Below are 18,427 nucleotides of genomic sequence, written 5' to 3'. Positions count from 1 at the left end.
CCTTTCGAAGCTCTCTACGGTCGCAAATGTCGTTCCCCGATTAGTTGGAACGAAATCGGGGAAGCTCAAATTACCGGACCCGAAATGGTCCAAGAAGCCACCGACTGTATCGACCAAATTCGCAAGAACCTACTTGCCGCTAGAAGTCGACAAAAGAGCTACGCCGACAAACGGCGAAAACCGATCGAATTCAATGTCGACGATCTCGTCCTTCTCAAGGTATCCCCTTGGAAAGGAGTTGTTCGTTTTGGAAAGAAAGGAAAACTAGCTCCCCGTTTCGTAGGCCCATTCAAGATTCTTGAGCGAGTCGGAAAAGTAGCCTACCGACTCGAACTACCGGAAGAACTCATTGGTGTTTATCCGACCTTTCATGTTTCAAATCTCAAGAAATGCTTAGCCGAAGGTAGTCTCCATATACCTCTTGACGAAGTACAAGTCAATGAATCAATGATTATGGTTGAACGACCCGTTGAAATCGTGGACTGCAATGAAAAGAAAACCAAGCGAAGTCGCATTAAGTTAGTTAAAGTTCGATGGGAATCACGGCGTGGCGCGGAGTTTACATGGGAACGAGAAGACTCGATGAAGGAGAAATATCCATATTTATTTACATCATCTTAATTTCGGGACGAAATTTCCTAAAGTAGGGGATACTAAGACATTTGTCAATTTCGGGTTATTTTATACTTGTATTCTTAATGTAAACCCGACCCGTTTTGTATCCCGAACCTTTCGATATTATCAAAATGATGAATTGTATGTTAAATATTTGTTTTATAGTTGTTGGATAAAAAAAAACACCCTTTTGGGTTGTTAAAATTCCCCGAAAACGCTCAAAACGAACTCCAGGGACTAAAACTACCAAAATGGAGACTTGAAGGACCCATTTGTAGTTTGTGCTTTCTTGGGTCTATAACCAACCCATTTTCATGAAACACCCTTTATGAAAGACCCATTCAACTTACCCTATATATACACACCCATCTTTTTCATTTGTGCTTGCTCATTTATTCATTTCTCTCTCAAATTCTTGAATTCTAAGGTTGTTCTTCATAAGCTAATCTTTCATTTTAACTAACTTCTCAATACTTAAAGCTTGATGTTACAACATATATATAATATACACTCCTTGTTTACCTTCGGTCTTTCATTTCTCCGGTCTCGGCCGGTTGAAATGTCGGACTAGTAAGGCAAGGTTACATGGAGGACTTTGTAGTCCTTGTTTATATATTTAACAAATCTAACCATATAAGTTGTTATACTTGCTTAAATTCTACATATTTTAGTTTATTTTTCATATTTGTCAAGTTCCATGGTATTGGGTATGTGGTGACTAGCCTCGGTTTCATCCCGAGTTGAGAACCGAACCAAAAACCGAACTTTTGTTTAAAAGCATTATTGTTAACTTTTTGAATGTAAAACTTGAGTATGATTATTTATAAGTTATTTTACAAGTTCCATGGTAATTGGGTATGTGGTAACCATCCTCGGTCTTATTCCGAGTCAAGGACCGAACCAAAAACCGAACTTTTGTTTAAAAGCTTTATTGTTAACTTTTTGAATGTAAAACTTGAGTATTATTATTTATAAGTTATTTTACAAGTTCCATGGTAATTGGGTATGTGGTAACCGTCCTCGGTCTTATTCCGAGTCAAGGACCGAACCAAAAACCGAACTAAACCGAGTTCACTCGCTTAAGACACACAAGTGTGATTTTAGCCACCAAAACTCATATTTTTCTTCAAGATTATATTTTAAATCAATTTTAGTTAATTTCTAAACATACTTGGCATGTCGGTAACCAACTTGATCTTATAACAAGTTCGAATCGATAAGGTCGTATACTCGCTTAACGAACGTTAAGGTTCTTCACAATAGAACTACATACTTGGTTAAGTCTATTTTGATTTTATTGAGTTATCTCATAACATTAATTATTTTGGGAAGTTAACTGTGAGCTTGGTCAATTATCAAGTCTCGAACCTACAAACCTGAACACTCGTTTAAACCTCGTTTAGGTATTCTTATAACCAAAGGTTTTGCAATATCGCATTTTAACCAACATTATTACTTAACATACGTTGAGTAAAAAAAAGAAAAAAACTAATGAATAGAATACCGAGACCCGGTTTCGAGTAAACTTATTTTACAAAACTCGTTTTTTTTAATTTCTCAAATATTTACATTTTAAATCCTAAACTTTATTTATTTACTTTATTTGTCATGTATTTTATTTTAAACCCTTCCAAGACTACCTACTAACACAAGACCCGTTTAATATAGGTCTTGCTCGTTAAACCGATCTCTCCGATTATTCACGACACTATCTTTCAAGTTACTTGTTAATGTGAGTACTTTTCCATCTCCCGTTTTCCATCTTTCGTTTTGGGGGTGACATTGCATACTTATTCAAATTCAAATGATTTATACTTGAGTCTTAAACCACAACACGTATTGTATATGTTTACTTAAATAAATGCTCGATTTGGTGTTATATGCTTTACATGATTATGTGCAAATTCTTGAATGCTAAGGCGGGTAGCCTCATCAAAGTATGATCATACGTTAATTCTGAGTATATATGGTATCCCCATATAGAAAGGTGTCGTCAATGTATTCTTATTGACGATTTCATTATTGTCGTCAATGTATTCTTATTGACGGTTTCATTTATCTAAATTGTTGCTATTATTTATTGTTTTCATATACTAGTTGTGGATTTCATACTATATACTTATTGTCCAAAACTATGAAAATTGCTCACCAACCTTCGTGTTGACAAACTCTGTTTTATGCAATGTTACAGGTTTGATGTTAGCTTGATTGGATTACTTGAAGAAACTTATTATCTTGGCTTTAGGATATTAGAAAATAAAAGAACAAGTTATTTGTTTATCTATCTATTTGGCATTTTGTATGAACAATTGTTGTGTTATTTATGATGATATGGATTTAAATGAGTTGTTTAAATATTTTAACTTTATAGTGTCATTGTGCAATGAGCAATCATGTCGCGCCTCGACGTTTCCGCCTTCATTGATCGGGGTGTGACAGTTTATCAAATAAGCGTACAAAATGAACTTCCCATTGAAAGGTGTATGAACGACTCATTGATGTTCGGTTCATTTATGCGTGTGTTTGATGGTTTGAAGGAACCTAGAGATGACTGCATCTATATTTGATGAATAGTGAATATCTTACACCTTTTACATAGAAATGCATGTGTTTATGTACATAAAAACTATTAAACTAAGTCCTAACATCTAAAAATCCTTTACCATATATACCTACATATGTGTAGGTTATATATATGAATGAATAAATTTATTCACAATTTTCTTTGAATTTATTCATATATTAACCGGATGATTTGTTCATGATCACACAAACCCAATCCATATGTTAACCGGATGAAAGTTTCAATCATTTAAAAGTTTCACATTTCCGAAAATTTTTTACGTGTTTTCTGTAACACTTGTTTTGAGAAAGAAAACATATTTTCATGTTAAGGAATTTAATGCCAACAACTATTTTCATTGGGAAAGTCACTATACTATAAATCATTAAACCACATAAAACACTAACAGTTAGTATGGTGCAGAAGGAAGCTTCCTTGTAATAAAATCAAGAACCACGAAGCTTCTTGGAAGTTTACCATCGACTAAAACAAAATTTCAACATAAATACATCTATTATGAAATGTTTGAATTCGATTTTATTTCATTTTATAGCTAGATTGACTGATAGAGTAGCATTCATCATTTAGAAAAAGATAATTTTGTAGATGTAAAGTTACAATATTATAAGAATTGTGCATCTTGTAATGCATGTTAATATAAAAAACATACAAATTTGTATATTCGTATTATCATATAATTGGTACCGGTTATATGCGTGTTATCAACCATTGAATTTCATAGTTGTTGGTCGCATAAAACTATGAATTTGAGAATATGCATAGTTAAACCTTCAAGATTATAAAACTGCATGTCTACATTGTGTCGAACGTGGCATCTCTCACGCTATGCGCAATTACTTGATTCAATGAATTTTATTAATTGTTTTGATACACTATTTGTAATGCTTACATACATCTTCTATTTTAAACTCAATGCCCTCAAACTCACTACAATTCTTTATAATTTTTAGAATGCCTCCGCTACGACGCCACTACCGCAAGGACTCCAGACGCAAGATGGCCGCTTTAGTAGCCGAACAAGTCGCCGCTGTGATTCCCAAACTCCTAACTCACTTGCAAGCAAACCAACCTCCACCCGTTGTAGCACCCGTTGAACCCACACCCGCTCCCTACTTGTATAAACAATTTACCGGTGCTAACCCAACCAAATTCCTTGGTACGAACTGTGCGACTACCTTGTTGCAATGGTTTGAAAAGATGGAAAGTGTGTTCCGACACAGCGAGTGCCCTGAAGCGAAGAAAACTAATTTCGCTTCGAGCATGTTTGAGGAAACTGCTCTTACGTGGTGGGGTATTGTTATGCATCTCCAAGGGGCGGAAATTGCCATGGCGCTTCCATGGACCGAACTTAAGGAACTCATGATGAAGAAGTTTTGTCTCAAACACGAGCTCCAAAAGCTTGAAGCCGAATTTTGGGAATTGAAACAAGAAAGTGGTGATAATGCCACTTACTCGCTCCGTTTTCATGAATTGAGCACCCTTGTACCTCATTTGGTTACCCCGCTCGAACGTAAAATCGACAAATACATCGGGGGTTTATCCATGCTAATTCGGGACTCAGTCATGAGTAGCAAACCCGAGAACCTTGAGGATGCAATTACTTTAGCCGGTGCGCTATCGGAAAACCATGTTAAGGCGGGTACCCTAACCATCAAGAAGAAAAGTGATAAAAGCAAAACCGAACCCTCACCTCAAGCCAAAGTTGACCCACCACCTCAAGCCATCAACTACTCAAACTCTTCCCACCACAACAACAAAAAGAAACCCAAACAAAACCACCGAAACTATGCCGTTACCCAACCGCAACCGCAACAACAACCCCAAGCTCCCCCACAAAATCGAAAACCCTATACCGGTACTTTTCCACTATGCAACAATTGTCAACTTCATCACCCATCTCACTTACCTTGTCGCCATTGCACCATTTGTAACCGTTTTGGCCATCTAAATAACACATGTCGTTCCGCACATCGTACTCAACCCAACAAACCAATAACCACTCCACAAAACACCCAAAACCGCTTTGCACCTTACCTGCAAAACCCTCCTCAACAACCCCGAGCTTGCTTTAACTGTGGTGACCCAAATCATTTCCGCAACAATTGCCCACGACTCACTTTTGCAAACCAAGACTAAACCGTAACCATACCCTACTATCAAACCCAAGCCTACCAAGTCCAAACCTACCAACCTCAACTTCCCCAACTCAATGCACCACTCATCCAACCCATGCAAGCCATCCAAGCACCTCCTCCTCCACCACCTCATGCACCTCAAGGAAATCCCGGTAACCAAGGACGAGCTTTTATGATGAATGCTAATCAAGCTCAAGTGGCAAACGATGTTGTGAACGGTATGTTTTTAGTGAACGAGCATTTGGCTTCTATATAATTTGATACGGGTGCCGATAAAAGTTTTATTTCATTAAAGTTTGAATCTACACTTGCCGTACCTCGCACTAAACTTTCTCGACCCTTTTCTGTCGAAGTCGCCAATGGAAATTCTATCACCATAAACTCGGTCCTTCGTAATTGTTCTCTCACTCTTTGTAAGCGTAAATTCTCCATCGATCTCATTCCGATGCAAATGGGAAGTTTCGATGTCATAGTTGGCATGGATTGGTTATCTTTGCACCGTGCCGAAGTCGTTTGTTATGATAAATTCATTCGGATTCCGCTTGTCAACGGTAAAACTCTCAAGGTCCACGGCAAAATGTTTCCTAAAAGGCTCAATCTCATGTCGTGTTCTCAATCGCAAAAATACTTACGCCAAAAGTATGTTCCGTTCCTAGCCCAAGCGGTGGTAAAAGACCACAAGGAAAGAAAAATCCAAGATATCTCCGTTGTTTGTGATTTCCTCGACGTCTTTCCAGATGATGTTACCGGTCTTCCACCCATTCGTCCGGTTGAATTTCGAATCGATCTTGTGCCCGGCGCAATGCCCGTGGCCAAGGCTCCTTACCGTTTAGCCCCGTCGGAAATGCAAGAGTTATCAAACCAACTCGAAGAACTTTCCGACAAAGGATTTATTCGTCCAAGCTCCTCTCCTTGGGGCGCTCCCGTCCTCTTCGTGAAAAAGAAAGATGGCTCATTTCGCATGTGCATCGATTATCGTGAATTCAATAAACTTACTATCAAAAATCGTTATCCTTTGCCACGAATCGACGACCTCTTCGATCAACTCCAAGGCGCAACGTGTTTCTCCAAAATCGATCTTCGATCGGGATATCATCAGTTGCGTGTTCGCAAAGAAGACATTCCAAAAACCGCATTTCGTACTCGATATGGACATTTCGAATTTTTGGTCATGCCCTTCGGGTTAACCAATGCACCCGCGGTATTTATGGATCTCATGAACCGCGTTTGCAAACCGTTTCTAGATAAATTCGTTATTGTCTTTATTGATGACATTCTCATCTTCTCTAAATCCAAAGCCGAGCATGAGCATCACTTGCGTTCCATTCTCGAAGTCTTAAGAAAAGAACGACTTTACGCCAAATTCTCAAAATGTGAATTTTGGCTAGAGGAAGTTCAATTTTTGGGACACATCGTCAACGACAAGGGTATTTATGTTGATCCCGCAAAAATCGAAGCCGTCAAAGATTGGAAGACTCCGACTACACCCATGGAAATTCGATCTTTCCTCGGTTTGGCTGGATATTATCGGCGTTTCATCTAAAATTTTTCCAAGATCTCTTTACCCCTCACTTCCCTAACTCACAAAGGGCAGCCTTATGAATGGGGTGTAACACCCCGACCAAAGGCGGATTATACATCGGGGCGCCACATATTGTTTCATTACTCGTGACACTATTTGGGTGTCAATATTTAATAAATACATTCATTCGCGCACGCGCAAAGTAAACACAAGATAACATAAAGCAACATAATTCATTATATTATAAGGCAAAATATTCGAACAACAATAACTTGTCTTGATACATTTTAATCTAGGTCCAAAATAAAGAAAACTTCCTAGGTTATCTCGAGCTCCAAAACAGCTACTGCAAACCTGAACATGTGTTAAAATAAAACGTCAAACACTTGCGTGTTGGTGAGAAATCAAGTTTAATAGTTAATACATAGATAACAATAAATCTGCGCGCAACATGTGTATGCCTGGTTTTCAACAGGGGTGTAATCTGATCGGGACCAACTCTAAGATTCATAGACTGCCAGTGCTCACAATTGAGCTCACAAACAAGACAAACTGTGCATGTGTAAACAAAAGAGAAAATCATAAACGATAGTTCTCCCGTGTTCATCTAATGGTACCATGAGAACTGCGGAATAGACCGACAAGACGGTTAATGATCCACACATACAAATAAACAGCCAAATCTACGTCCTCAACACATGGGATACTGCGCGACTAAAGTTCATAAACAGTTTAAGACTCTAAGTTTGTATGAACACATGAACATCCCAAAACATTAAAAATAAAAGGGATTATGTACGAGATTACTCACTTGATAATCGGTGTGAAGATAGGTAAAGCAAGAACCAAACAAGCAAAGTTAACCTATAATTAAAGATTATTGTTTTAACGATTTGTTTTAATGTCTTGATTATAAGTTAGCATAATTAATAAGTAAATTATTATATAATATATATTACCGGAAAAGCAGGGTAGAACAGGGAGGAAGACGGAGGCAAAGAGAGGAGACGGCAGAGGACAAGGACGAGAGCAAGGAGAAGATTTAAATTAAGTGTTTGTGTGTGATGTGTTAGGAAAAAATAATATTATTATTTATAGAGAAACCCTAGGAGACATGAATCCAGAAAAAGGGGAAAAGATTCCAAGACAAACAGAACAAGACAAAACAAAAGATAACAAAAGATATCAAAAGCAAGTTCAGAAAAGTAAAAGATATCAAAAGATATGGTAGCAGGGAAAAAGAGAAAAAGACTGACAGGGAACAGTAAAAAGGCATGGGCGGTTCAGATAAAGGTACTGGTTAAGCATGGAAAAAGCAGATCTCCAAAAGATAATATCAGTCACTTTTTCTGCCAACCAATGGGGTTGGTGCGCATGCTGCGCCGAAAGTAACTTTTCAGACATAAGACAGGTTAGGTCAACAGCACAGAAGATAAGACATCACAAAAGCAAACGGCTAGATTAAACAGGAGAAAAGACTCAAGGGTTAAACGCGAGAAGGCATCGAGCGCGAAGGCAAAAGTGCGCGAGCGCGAAGGCAGACAGAACCAACCTTAACGCGTCGCGGGAAGAATTATATTTCTAAGCGCGCCGCGGGAAGAACTTCAATTCTAAGCGCGTCGCGAGAAGAACTATATTCCTTAGCGCGTCGCGGGAAGAACAGTATCCATAGCGCGCCGCGGGAAGAACTAAAATCCTTAGCGCGCTGCGGGGACAGTTCGTCTCGCGTATCGCAGTAACAGGTGGTCTTCACGCAGGCTTCCTTGTAAAGAGTCTGGCGCGTGGAGCTGCGCAGACAACCTTAGGCGGGAAGGAACAAAGGACAGAGAGGTTCAAGGCTTAAGGGCGGGACGGCGACAAGAGGGAAAAGAAGGCGGAAAGAGAGAAGAGGGACGGGACGGCGGGAAGGAAAAGAGAGAAAGAGGCGGGAAGGAAAATATATATTATTATTAAAAGTAAAATATAAGTAAAAATAAATATTAAATCATAAAAGAAAGAGATCGGATCAGAGAAACGGGTACCTGGGTCGGGTCGGATCGGGGCAGATGTCACAGTCTCCCCTACTTTAAGAAATTTCGTCCCGAAATTTATCTCGAAGTAGGTTGCGCAGAGAACAGGTGCGGGTACTTGATCTTCATTTGATCTTCCCTTTCCCATGTAAACTCGGCTCCGCGCTTGGACTCCCATCGAACTTTAACAATAGGGATACGACTGCGCTTGGTTTGCTTTACCTCGCGATCCAAAATCTCAACAGGCTTCTCAACGAAATGCATGGATTCATCAACTTGAACTTCATCAAGTGGTATGTGAAGGTTCTCGTCAGCTAAACATTTCTTGAGATTTGATACATGGAACGTTGGATGCACATTACTGAGCGCGGGCGGTAGGTCAAGTCTGTAGGCAACTTTTCCTACACGCGCGAGAATCTTGAATGGACCAACATAACGAGGAGCAAGCTTACCCTTCTTCCCAAAGCGGACAACACCCTTCCAGGGCGACACTTTGAGGAGAACAAGATCACCAACTTGAAATTCGAGAGGCTTTCGCCTGCGATCTGCGTAACTCTTCTGTCGGCTTCTGGCAGTCAGCAGATGATCACGGATCTTGGCGATTTTATCGGTTGTCTCTTGAACAAGTTCGGGTCCTGTGATTTGAGTTTCTCCCACTTCGCTCCAACAAATCGGGGAGCGGCACTTACGACCGTAAAGTGCTTCAAATGGGGCCATACCGATACTGGAATGATAGCTGTTATTATAAGAGAACTCGACCAGAGGTAGGTGTGAATCCCAATTACCTCCAAAATCAAGAACACAAGATCGAAGCATATATAGGTTGAGTAAAAAAAAGAAAAAAACTAATGAATAGAATACCGAGACCCGGTTTCGAGTAAACTTATTTTACAAAACTCGTTTTTTTTTAATTTCTCAAATATTTACATTTTAAATCCTAAACTTTATTTATTTACTTTATTTGTCATGTATTTTATTTTAAACACTTCCAAGACTACCTACTAACACAAGACCCGTTTAATATAGGTCTTGCTCGTTAAACCGATCTCTCCGATTATTCACGACGTTATCTTTCAAGTTACTTGTTAATGTGAGTACTTTTTCATCCCCCGTTTTCCATCTTTCGTTTTGGGGGTGACATTGCATACTTATTCAAATTCAAATGATTTATACTTGAGTCTTAAACCACAACACGTATTGTATATGTTTACTTAAATAAATGCTCGATTTGGTGTTATATGCTTTACATGATTATGTGCAAATTCTTGAATGCTAAGGCGGGTAGCCTCATCAAAGTATGATCATACGTTAATTCCGAGTATATATGGTATCCCCATATAGAAAGGTGTCGTCAATGTATTCTTATTGACGATTTCATTATTGTCGTCAATGTATTCTTATTGACGGTTTCATTTATCTAAATTGTTGCTATTATTTATTGTTTTCATATACTAGTTGTGGATTTCATACTATATACTTATTGTCCAAAACTATGAAAATTGCTCACCAACCTTCGTGTTGACAAACTCTATTTTATGCAATGTTACAGGTTTGATGTTAGCTTGATTAGATTACTTGAAGAAACTTATTATCTTGGCTTTAGGATATTAGAAAATAAAAGAACAAGTTATTTGTTTATCTATCTATTTGGCATTTTGTATGAACAATTGTTGTGTTATTTATGATGATATGGATTTAAATGAGTTGTTTAAATATTCTAACTTTATAGTGTCATTGTGCAATGAGCAATCATGTCGCGCCTCGACGTTTCCGCCTTCATTGGTCGGGGTGTGACAGTTTATCAAATAAGCGTACAAAATGAACTTCCCATTGAAAGGTGTATGAACGACTCATTGATGTTCGGTTCATTTATGCGTGTGTTTGATGGTTTGAAGGAACCTAGAGCTGACTGCATCTATATTTGATGAATAGTGAATATCTTACACCTTTTACATAGAAATGCATGTGTTTATGTACATAAAAACTATTAAACTAAGTCCTAACATCTAAAAATCCTTTACCATATATACCTACATATGTGTAGGTTATATATATGAATGAATAAATTTATTCACAATTTTCTTTGAATTTATTCATATATTAACCGGATGATTTGTTCATGATCACACAAACCCAATCCATATGTTAACCGGATGAAAGTTTCAATCATTTAAAAGTTTCACATTTCCGAAAATTTTTTACGTGTTTTCTGTAACACTTGTTTTGAGAAAGAAAACATATTTTCATGTTAAGGAATTTAATGCCAACAACTATTTTCATTGGGAAAGTCACTATACTATAAATCATTAAACCACATAAAACACTAACAGTTAGTATGGTGCAGAAGGAAGCTTCCTTGTAATAAAATCAAGAACCACGAAGCTTCTTGGAAGTTTACCATCGACTAAAACAAAATTTCAACATAAATACATCTATTATGAAATGTTTGAATTCGATTTTATTTCATTTTATAGCTAGATTGACTGATAGAGTAGCATTCATCATTTAGAAAAAGATAATTTTGTAGATGTAAAGTTACAATATTATAAGAATTGTGCATCTTGTAATGCATGTTAATATAAAAAACATACAAATTTGTATATTCGTATTATCATATAATTGGTACCGGTTATATGCGTGTTATCAACCATTGAATTTCATAGTTGTTGGTCGCATAAAACTATGAATTTGAGAATATGCATAGTTAAACCTTCAAGATTATAAAACTGCATGTCTACATTGTGTCGAACGTGGCATCTCTCACGCTATGCGCAATTACTTGATTCAATGAATTTTATTAATTGTTTTGATACACTATTTGTTTCTTAACTGAGCAACAACGATTGATGTATGCATTTTTAAGAGTGTATCTCGGGCGGTCATTAAAAATGAAGAATAAACAAGGAAGAACTAGCCAAAAAATATAGACTTTCGGTTTACAAGAAAATAAGAAGAAATTGAAATGTTAAAGAAAAATCAATCACACGATGTCATGTACTTAAAAGTTTTTAAGACTATAGTTTTGTAAATTACAATTAAAAATAAACTCTTACTCGTTTGCCAGTGTAGGACCCCATAAATGATGGATAGTTCATCTGTACGTTTTAGGATAAGATTTTAAATTGGATTCATGCTTAGACTTTTCGTTCGTTTGTCTATGTAGGGCTTAAAACCGACATATAGTCTATTGATATTCTGTCAGCCTTGGTAATTAATGTCTAGTATTTTAATTCAAGCCTAAAGAGGCAGCCTTCTCGTATTTCAAATATCACATATCATTATTTAGGTGTGGTTTTTTGGGAGAGTTATATGTTGTTATCAAGATAGTTGCGAACTTGTGATTGGTGGTTTTGGAACTTAAGCACTCCATCATCAATGTGTATTATATCGTTAGCTTATGCCGAGTATTTTATTATGTGCACATATGTAAAGATATTTTATTTGTATGTGTTGTTCACGTTGGGCCATTAAGACTCGTGGGCTCACATATAAATGTAGTTTAAGTATTTTATTCGCTGCCTTGTCTAGAATTTGTTTGTAAATAGAGCCGTACCTAACAATAATTCTTAAAAACATACCTTTTTTTTTTTGAGAGAGTTTGATGATAAATGGCTTTCGAATTTGATATATAACCGATGTATGAATAATGATGAAAAAAAAGTACAAAAAATACATGCGTATGATAAATTGATAAAGTCATCAGAAACATTTATTTTCTATGAAATTATCCGAACTTGATTCAGATAAAGAAGTCTGACGGTTATTATAAACCAGATAAGTTAAACAAGACTCGTCGTTTTGTCATTCTGTATGGTGGATTTTATATTTTTTTTATCAAGGGTTTATGTTTCAAAGTAAGTAAGTTATATATTTAAGGTGGACTGTTTAGGTTGATTTCTTAATCCACAATAGAAATGAGAAACCTACAAAAGTTGCTTTGGGTCCGGTTCAATAGGGTTGACAAATAATTTTAAGCTTTTGACATCTTAGTTTTTAAGCCCTAATTTTAAAATATGTACAAATATATAATTATGGATTCATTTCATATGTAAATACATGTCATTTACTTTATATTATACAACATAACTGCATGGAGCAACTTGTTATGCCTTTCATGTGACGTAACCTCTACCAATCTTTGTTCAGGTTTCGCTCGGTTCGGCTCGGCTCGGCTCGTAATTTGGCATTCCAAAAGCAAAAGACAAAACATAAAGCTCTGATTTTCTTGTTTATGGAAAACATCTTTTTAACACATAATAGAAAGCAAAACCTAAAAGTTCTTTTATGATAAAAACATCTTTTTAACACATCATAAATTTCACAATTACTAAGAAAAATAAAAATAAAAGGTCATACTACTAATTAGAAACATATATATATATATATATATATATATATATATATATGAAAATCACTGAAATTTTTCTCTACATGTAATTTGTGAATGTGAATATTATTTGAATCAGTTCAAATGGTTGATAAACTTTCAAAGTTAGAGTTTACTGTGTTATTAAATGAAAGTATAATTGTTCTAGAATTCATATATTAAAGTCATATATGAGATATGCAACTAGGAATACTGTTTTAAAGGGTAAAGGGTTGGACCCTTTAAACCCCTATTTATACCCGACCCTTTTATTGTTTAGAGGGTAGGGTCTCGGGTCCACATTTCTTCTTAAAAGGGTAAAAGGTTTGGGTAGGGTATTAGATAAAAGGGTAGGATCTTACCCTTTTAAAAAGTCCTAATCTTTACCTTTTATTTCAAGGCAAATTTCTTTCTTCCCAAGACTCGTACTCGGACCTTTAATGTTTAAGATACTTTGTCTGTCACTAGACACCAATCCCAAAACTTTGATCTAATTTACCATTGTTTCATATTTTATTAACATTAGAAAAATCAACACCAAAATATAAATTATTTTCAATTGCATACAAGTGAACCAAGATTCTAAGGGCGTGTTCGTTTCACGGAATGGAATGGAATTGGAATTTGCATATGAGTTGGAATTGGAAGGAATTGGATTTGGAATCTAAACATTCCAATAGGAATTGGAATTTGAAGGAATTGGAATCCCATTCCATTCTTGATGTGTTCGTTAGACAAAAGAAAAAAAAAACTCGAGAAAGATTCCAACGAATTCACTTGAAATCCTCCACATTTTAGAAGGATTTAGAATCCCTTGATTTAAAGGAGTTTGAAGGAACTAAATTCTAATTCTTTGACAACCGAACTCACCATTTTAGATTCCCATGAATTTATATTTCAATTCTAACAAAACGAACACGCCATGTCATGGGAATTTTACTCCAATTCCTTTGAACTTCCACGAATTCTGTGAAACGAACGTGCCTAAAGTTCCTAACCTTAGATCTTACCATATCTTGAAAATTAGATCCTATATTCTTGTTACTGAATGGTATCGAAAACCACCCAAAGCCTACACATTTTATCACCTTTATACAGATAAACAAGTTCTGAGACAAATTTTACTGTTGGCAATATATGCACACTGAGGGCATTCTCATCCCACCCCTCATTTTATGTGAGGAGTGTTTATATAATTTAGAGAGTGATTCAGGGTGTTGTGAGTGAAAAGTTTTTATATTTTAAAGAAAGTAGTGATTTTTCTGTATATTTGAAAAGTTACTGTTCATCCCCTATAATTTTTTAATATATTTCGAGAGTGGTTGTGAGTGAAGGAAAGAGAAAAGGTAATGATAAAATGTATAAAAAGTATTATTTAATTGAAATAGAGAGAGAAAATGTAATGAGTTTTAGTGTAATTTTTGGTTTAGGGATAGAGGGTGGAATGAGAATGCTCTCACAAAGGTGGTACAAAAAACCCGGTTCTTGACCCGACCTAGCATACCATACCCAAACACAACCCTATCTGAACCACCAATCCAAACTGGTTCCAGGTCCTTGGAGAGAACAGAACCAAAACAGACATCTATTAGTCATTAATCAAAAACCAGAACCAAACTAGCTAAGACCGATAAGAAAAAACCAGACAAAAATCGAAACTTGCCCAAAACCGGTTTTATCTCTACCTGGTTTTTATAAAAACCCGATTTGTGCACCTCTACAACACTGATAAATAGAAAGACACTTTGCCATATAAAGTAAAAACTAACATGCTAGTGCTCATAAATAACAAAAATCATATAAAAAGCTCCGGTAAACAAACAAGCATCCCAAGATTGGTTCTTTAAACCATATAGACTACAAAAAGTTTACTTCACTAAGCACTGGAAACAGCTCCTTTGGTCCTTGGTTTTGCTTGAGTGCCTGTTTAACAAGATCAAATCTTGTTATATTCGGTTCAGTTTTCAATTCTAAACTTTCAAAAAATGTAAACCAAATTGTTTATCAACATTATTATATTATTATATATCAAAAATTAAAATAACAATAACTACAGTTTTATTTTCCAGCTTACCTTCCTTGAAGTTGCTTTTGAACCTGCGGGGAACGTTGCGAAGGTAACGCATGCGACCTGTACCTGTGGTCTTCCTTCTGATTGCCTTCTCGCTCCAGTTATCTGAAGCATTAAAAAAATAAAAATAATTAAATAATTAAATATCCTTTTAGACAAATAATAAAGAAACATAAACCACACAGACGATTGCTCGCTCGAACAATAATCCCGCTTAGAAGGGTAATTACCAATAAAAAGCATTCAGTGACACTAAGTTATATTATAAGACAGAACCATTGATAGTGATTTTAAGAGTTTGAACAAAAAAAGTATTATACTTCAGAAAAAAAAACAGGCCTCGAATTTTAATTTCGCTTTAGGTCTCCAAATAATTTGGGCAAATACTAATATGCATTGTACCCGTGATATATATACACACAAAAAGTTATTATTTTGGCATGTTCGGTTTAGCGGGCAAGTTAGACTGTAAACCCCGTTGTCCAAACCTGACCGATTTAGCTATTTGTCGGTTTTCAACAAGTGTCCAATATGAGCAGTTTAGAATTATATAAATCCATTATCCATTTAACATTTAGGGCGAGTTCGTTTCACATAATGGAATGGAATTGGAAAGAATTGGATTTGGAATATGAACATTCCAATAGGAATTGGAATTGGAAGGAATCGAAATCCAATTCCATTCTTTGACAACTGAACACACCAAAATGGAATTAAGATTCCAATTCCAACTAAATGAACATGCCATGTCATGGGATTTTCATTCCAATTCTTTGAATTCCCACGAATTCTGTGAAACAAACGCGTCCTTACAGAATTCAACTACTTGCCGCACATCCGCAACGGGAGTTTGGTTAATAATGTGTTGAGTGAGTTTGCTAATCACCAGATCAGATGATAATATGCATCTTATAATAGAAAAATGAATTGTGTATCAGTCAAAGCCTTTTTTTATTTCAAAATACTCCAAACCAAAATTAAACAAGTAACCTAGGTCAATACAAAAGCAGCATATCTTATCCCGGTTAACAAACGCAGATAACAATTAATTGGCTAAAACATATGTATGTACATAATAATAATACTGAAATGTAGATCTAAATAAAAGAGATTTACATTTTCTGAGGCGAGCAGCAGGATAGGCACAAGCAGAGCATCGGCTCTTCTGCAAATGAAAGCTTCGGCGTCCACACCTTACACACAGCGTGTGTGTTTTGTTCCTTCGCTTACCGAAGCTTCCTGTTCCTTTGCCCTTCGATTGATAGGTGCAGAGTTGAAATTGTTAGTACTACGAATTGATTAGCTTTTGAATGAATTGAATGTATGAAGGATTTACCATTTCTGCAAGAAGAAGAAGCAGATGAAGCTGTAGGGGATGGCTGTTGGTAGTGAAATTAGGGTTTTATGTTGATAGCGATAATGGGCTTTTCTATTGCCTGATTTGGGCCTCTTTTAAAATGAAGATGGCTTGTGTTCGGTTAGAGATTTAGAGGTGCACAAGGCTTACAAGCTAGCCGGTTAACTGATTTCTAGAGGTGTATAAAACTGGTTTTTTTCCAAACAGTACTGGTTTATAAAACAAACCAATTTAATCAAAGCATGGTCAAAGCCGGTTTAAAAGCAAGAGATGTCAACTTGTTCTAGGTTGGTTCGGTTTAGAACCAGTTTAACCAGTTTTCCTCAAACCGCTACCAAAACCAGTAGTTTGGGTCAGTTCATGAACCGGTTTCGTGTCGGCTTGCCATGAATCGGTCTCAAACCGGTTTTTCTGTACATCTCTACCGGTTTCTAACCAGAAATCTAACCGGTTAGTAATCGTTCAATCACTAACTTATTTACACCCGCCGGTTTATATTATTGACTTTCGACACCGGTTAACCGAACCTGTTAACCGATTTTGTTTATTTTATAAAAAGCCGGTTTTCTTCCGGTTAGTCACCGGTTAACTCGTTCGGTTATACCCGAAACCGGTTATATCGGGTAGAAGTTCTTGTCTCAAAACTGCTTAGTACCCGACCCGATTAACCAGGCTAACCGGTTATTTCCCGCCAAAAGATTAACCGGTTAGAAAATTAACCGGTTAACCGGAATGTGCACCTCTATGTTTGGTGTTAATTAAAAAAAGTGTGGTGTGTGATTTCTGTATTTTCTTAAGTAATTAAAATTAGTAGGCTAAACTCCAATATTTTCCTTTATTGATACACTAGTCGTATTCATGTTTGATACTTGTGTTAGACGTGTCATTTATAACATGTTAAGACACGAATTCCAGCCCTTGATAGCCTAATTAGGTACGGAGTCAGATCTGAAAGGTCAGATAGATGAGGACGGTTGAAATCCCGTCATAAGTGGATTTGGAAAACCTTTGTAGAAAAAACACGAGCATAACGAAACAATCAAGATTTGAGATTTTAATTCACAAATTAAGGGGGTGGTTTATGGAGAAGGAGATCGGTGCTAGTGTTTTATATGTAAGAAACTTTATACTATATCGAAATATGAAATTCTTTTACATCAAAATAGAAGGCAGACGGGTAACAAGATCAATCAGTGTGGTTTATAAAAGACTTGGTTTCGTAATTCAAAAGAGGCTAGCAACGCAGCTTGTTATTAGTGTTAACCAAGGTATACAAAATAATGTTTGGGTTTGACCCACCAACCCTTTTAACACACAACTTTACCCTACTTGAAGCATCTGATGCTTTAATAATGTTGGTGGTGGTAACCGGTACGTAAAAGTTGTGGTCCTTAATTATTTGGCGAGTGTTACATTATCATTATGCATGATGAACTTCATCTCCCACTTTATATATTCTTCATCAAACCTAATATATTATCAAACATCATCAAATTCTAACTCCCCAATTTCATTTCTCTCCAATAAGGTTCAGTCTTCTCCACGGTTTTTATGCGCTTGCTTATGTAAGTATATATATCGTTTGAACACCATCATCATATCCGTTGTTACTGAAGTTGAAGACCGGAAATTATTATTATTAGTATGTTTGATAGTATATTATAAGATCCAATCACGATCTTATAATAAGAACAAAATATCTTTCTTGATCAATCCCCTTGTTCCTTATTCTTCGAGAATCAGAAAGATCCTTTTCAAGTTTGAATTT

General features: G+C 36.3%; 1 protein-coding gene across 1 annotated transcript; it reads right to left on the bottom strand.

The window, feature by feature from the left end:
- Window positions 1-14,984: 14,984 nt before the first annotated feature.
- On the bottom strand, window positions 14,985-17,546 carry LOC143619500 (large ribosomal subunit protein eL37x-like). Its single transcript, XM_077091415.1, has 4 exons — window positions 17,529-17,546; window positions 16,419-16,554; window positions 15,306-15,407; window positions 14,985-15,154 (listed from the first exon to the last, which is right to left on the bottom strand). The coding sequence occupies exons 1-4, from the start codon at window positions 17,544-17,546 to the stop codon at window positions 15,108-15,110; spliced, it is 303 nt and encodes a 100-aa protein (XP_076947530.1). The 3' UTR covers window positions 14,985-15,107.
- Between the last annotated feature and the right edge of the window lie 881 nt (window positions 17,547-18,427).

The sequence above is a fragment of the Bidens hawaiensis genome, unplaced genomic scaffold (genome assembly GCF_021521415.1).
Source record: "Bidens hawaiensis isolate Kalapana, Puna unplaced genomic scaffold, B.hawaiensis_p1.1 tig00002477_1, whole genome shotgun sequence".
Taxonomy (NCBI): Eukaryota; Viridiplantae; Streptophyta; class Magnoliopsida; order Asterales; family Asteraceae; genus Bidens; species Bidens hawaiensis.
The sequence above is the reverse complement of the archived record's forward strand: the minus strand, read 5'-3'. Positions and strand labels throughout refer to the sequence as shown.

Coding starts and splice junctions, on each gene's coding strand:
- LOC143619500 (XM_077091415.1), bottom strand. Junction 15,408..16,418: donor TGCTGCTCGCCTCAGAAAAT/GTAAATCTCTTT, acceptor TTAATGCTTCAG/ATAACTGGAGCGAGAAGGCA. Junction 15,155..15,305: donor CAAAAGCAACTTCAAGGAAG/GTAAGCTGGAAA, acceptor CTTGTTAAACAG/GCACTCAAGCAAAACCAAGG.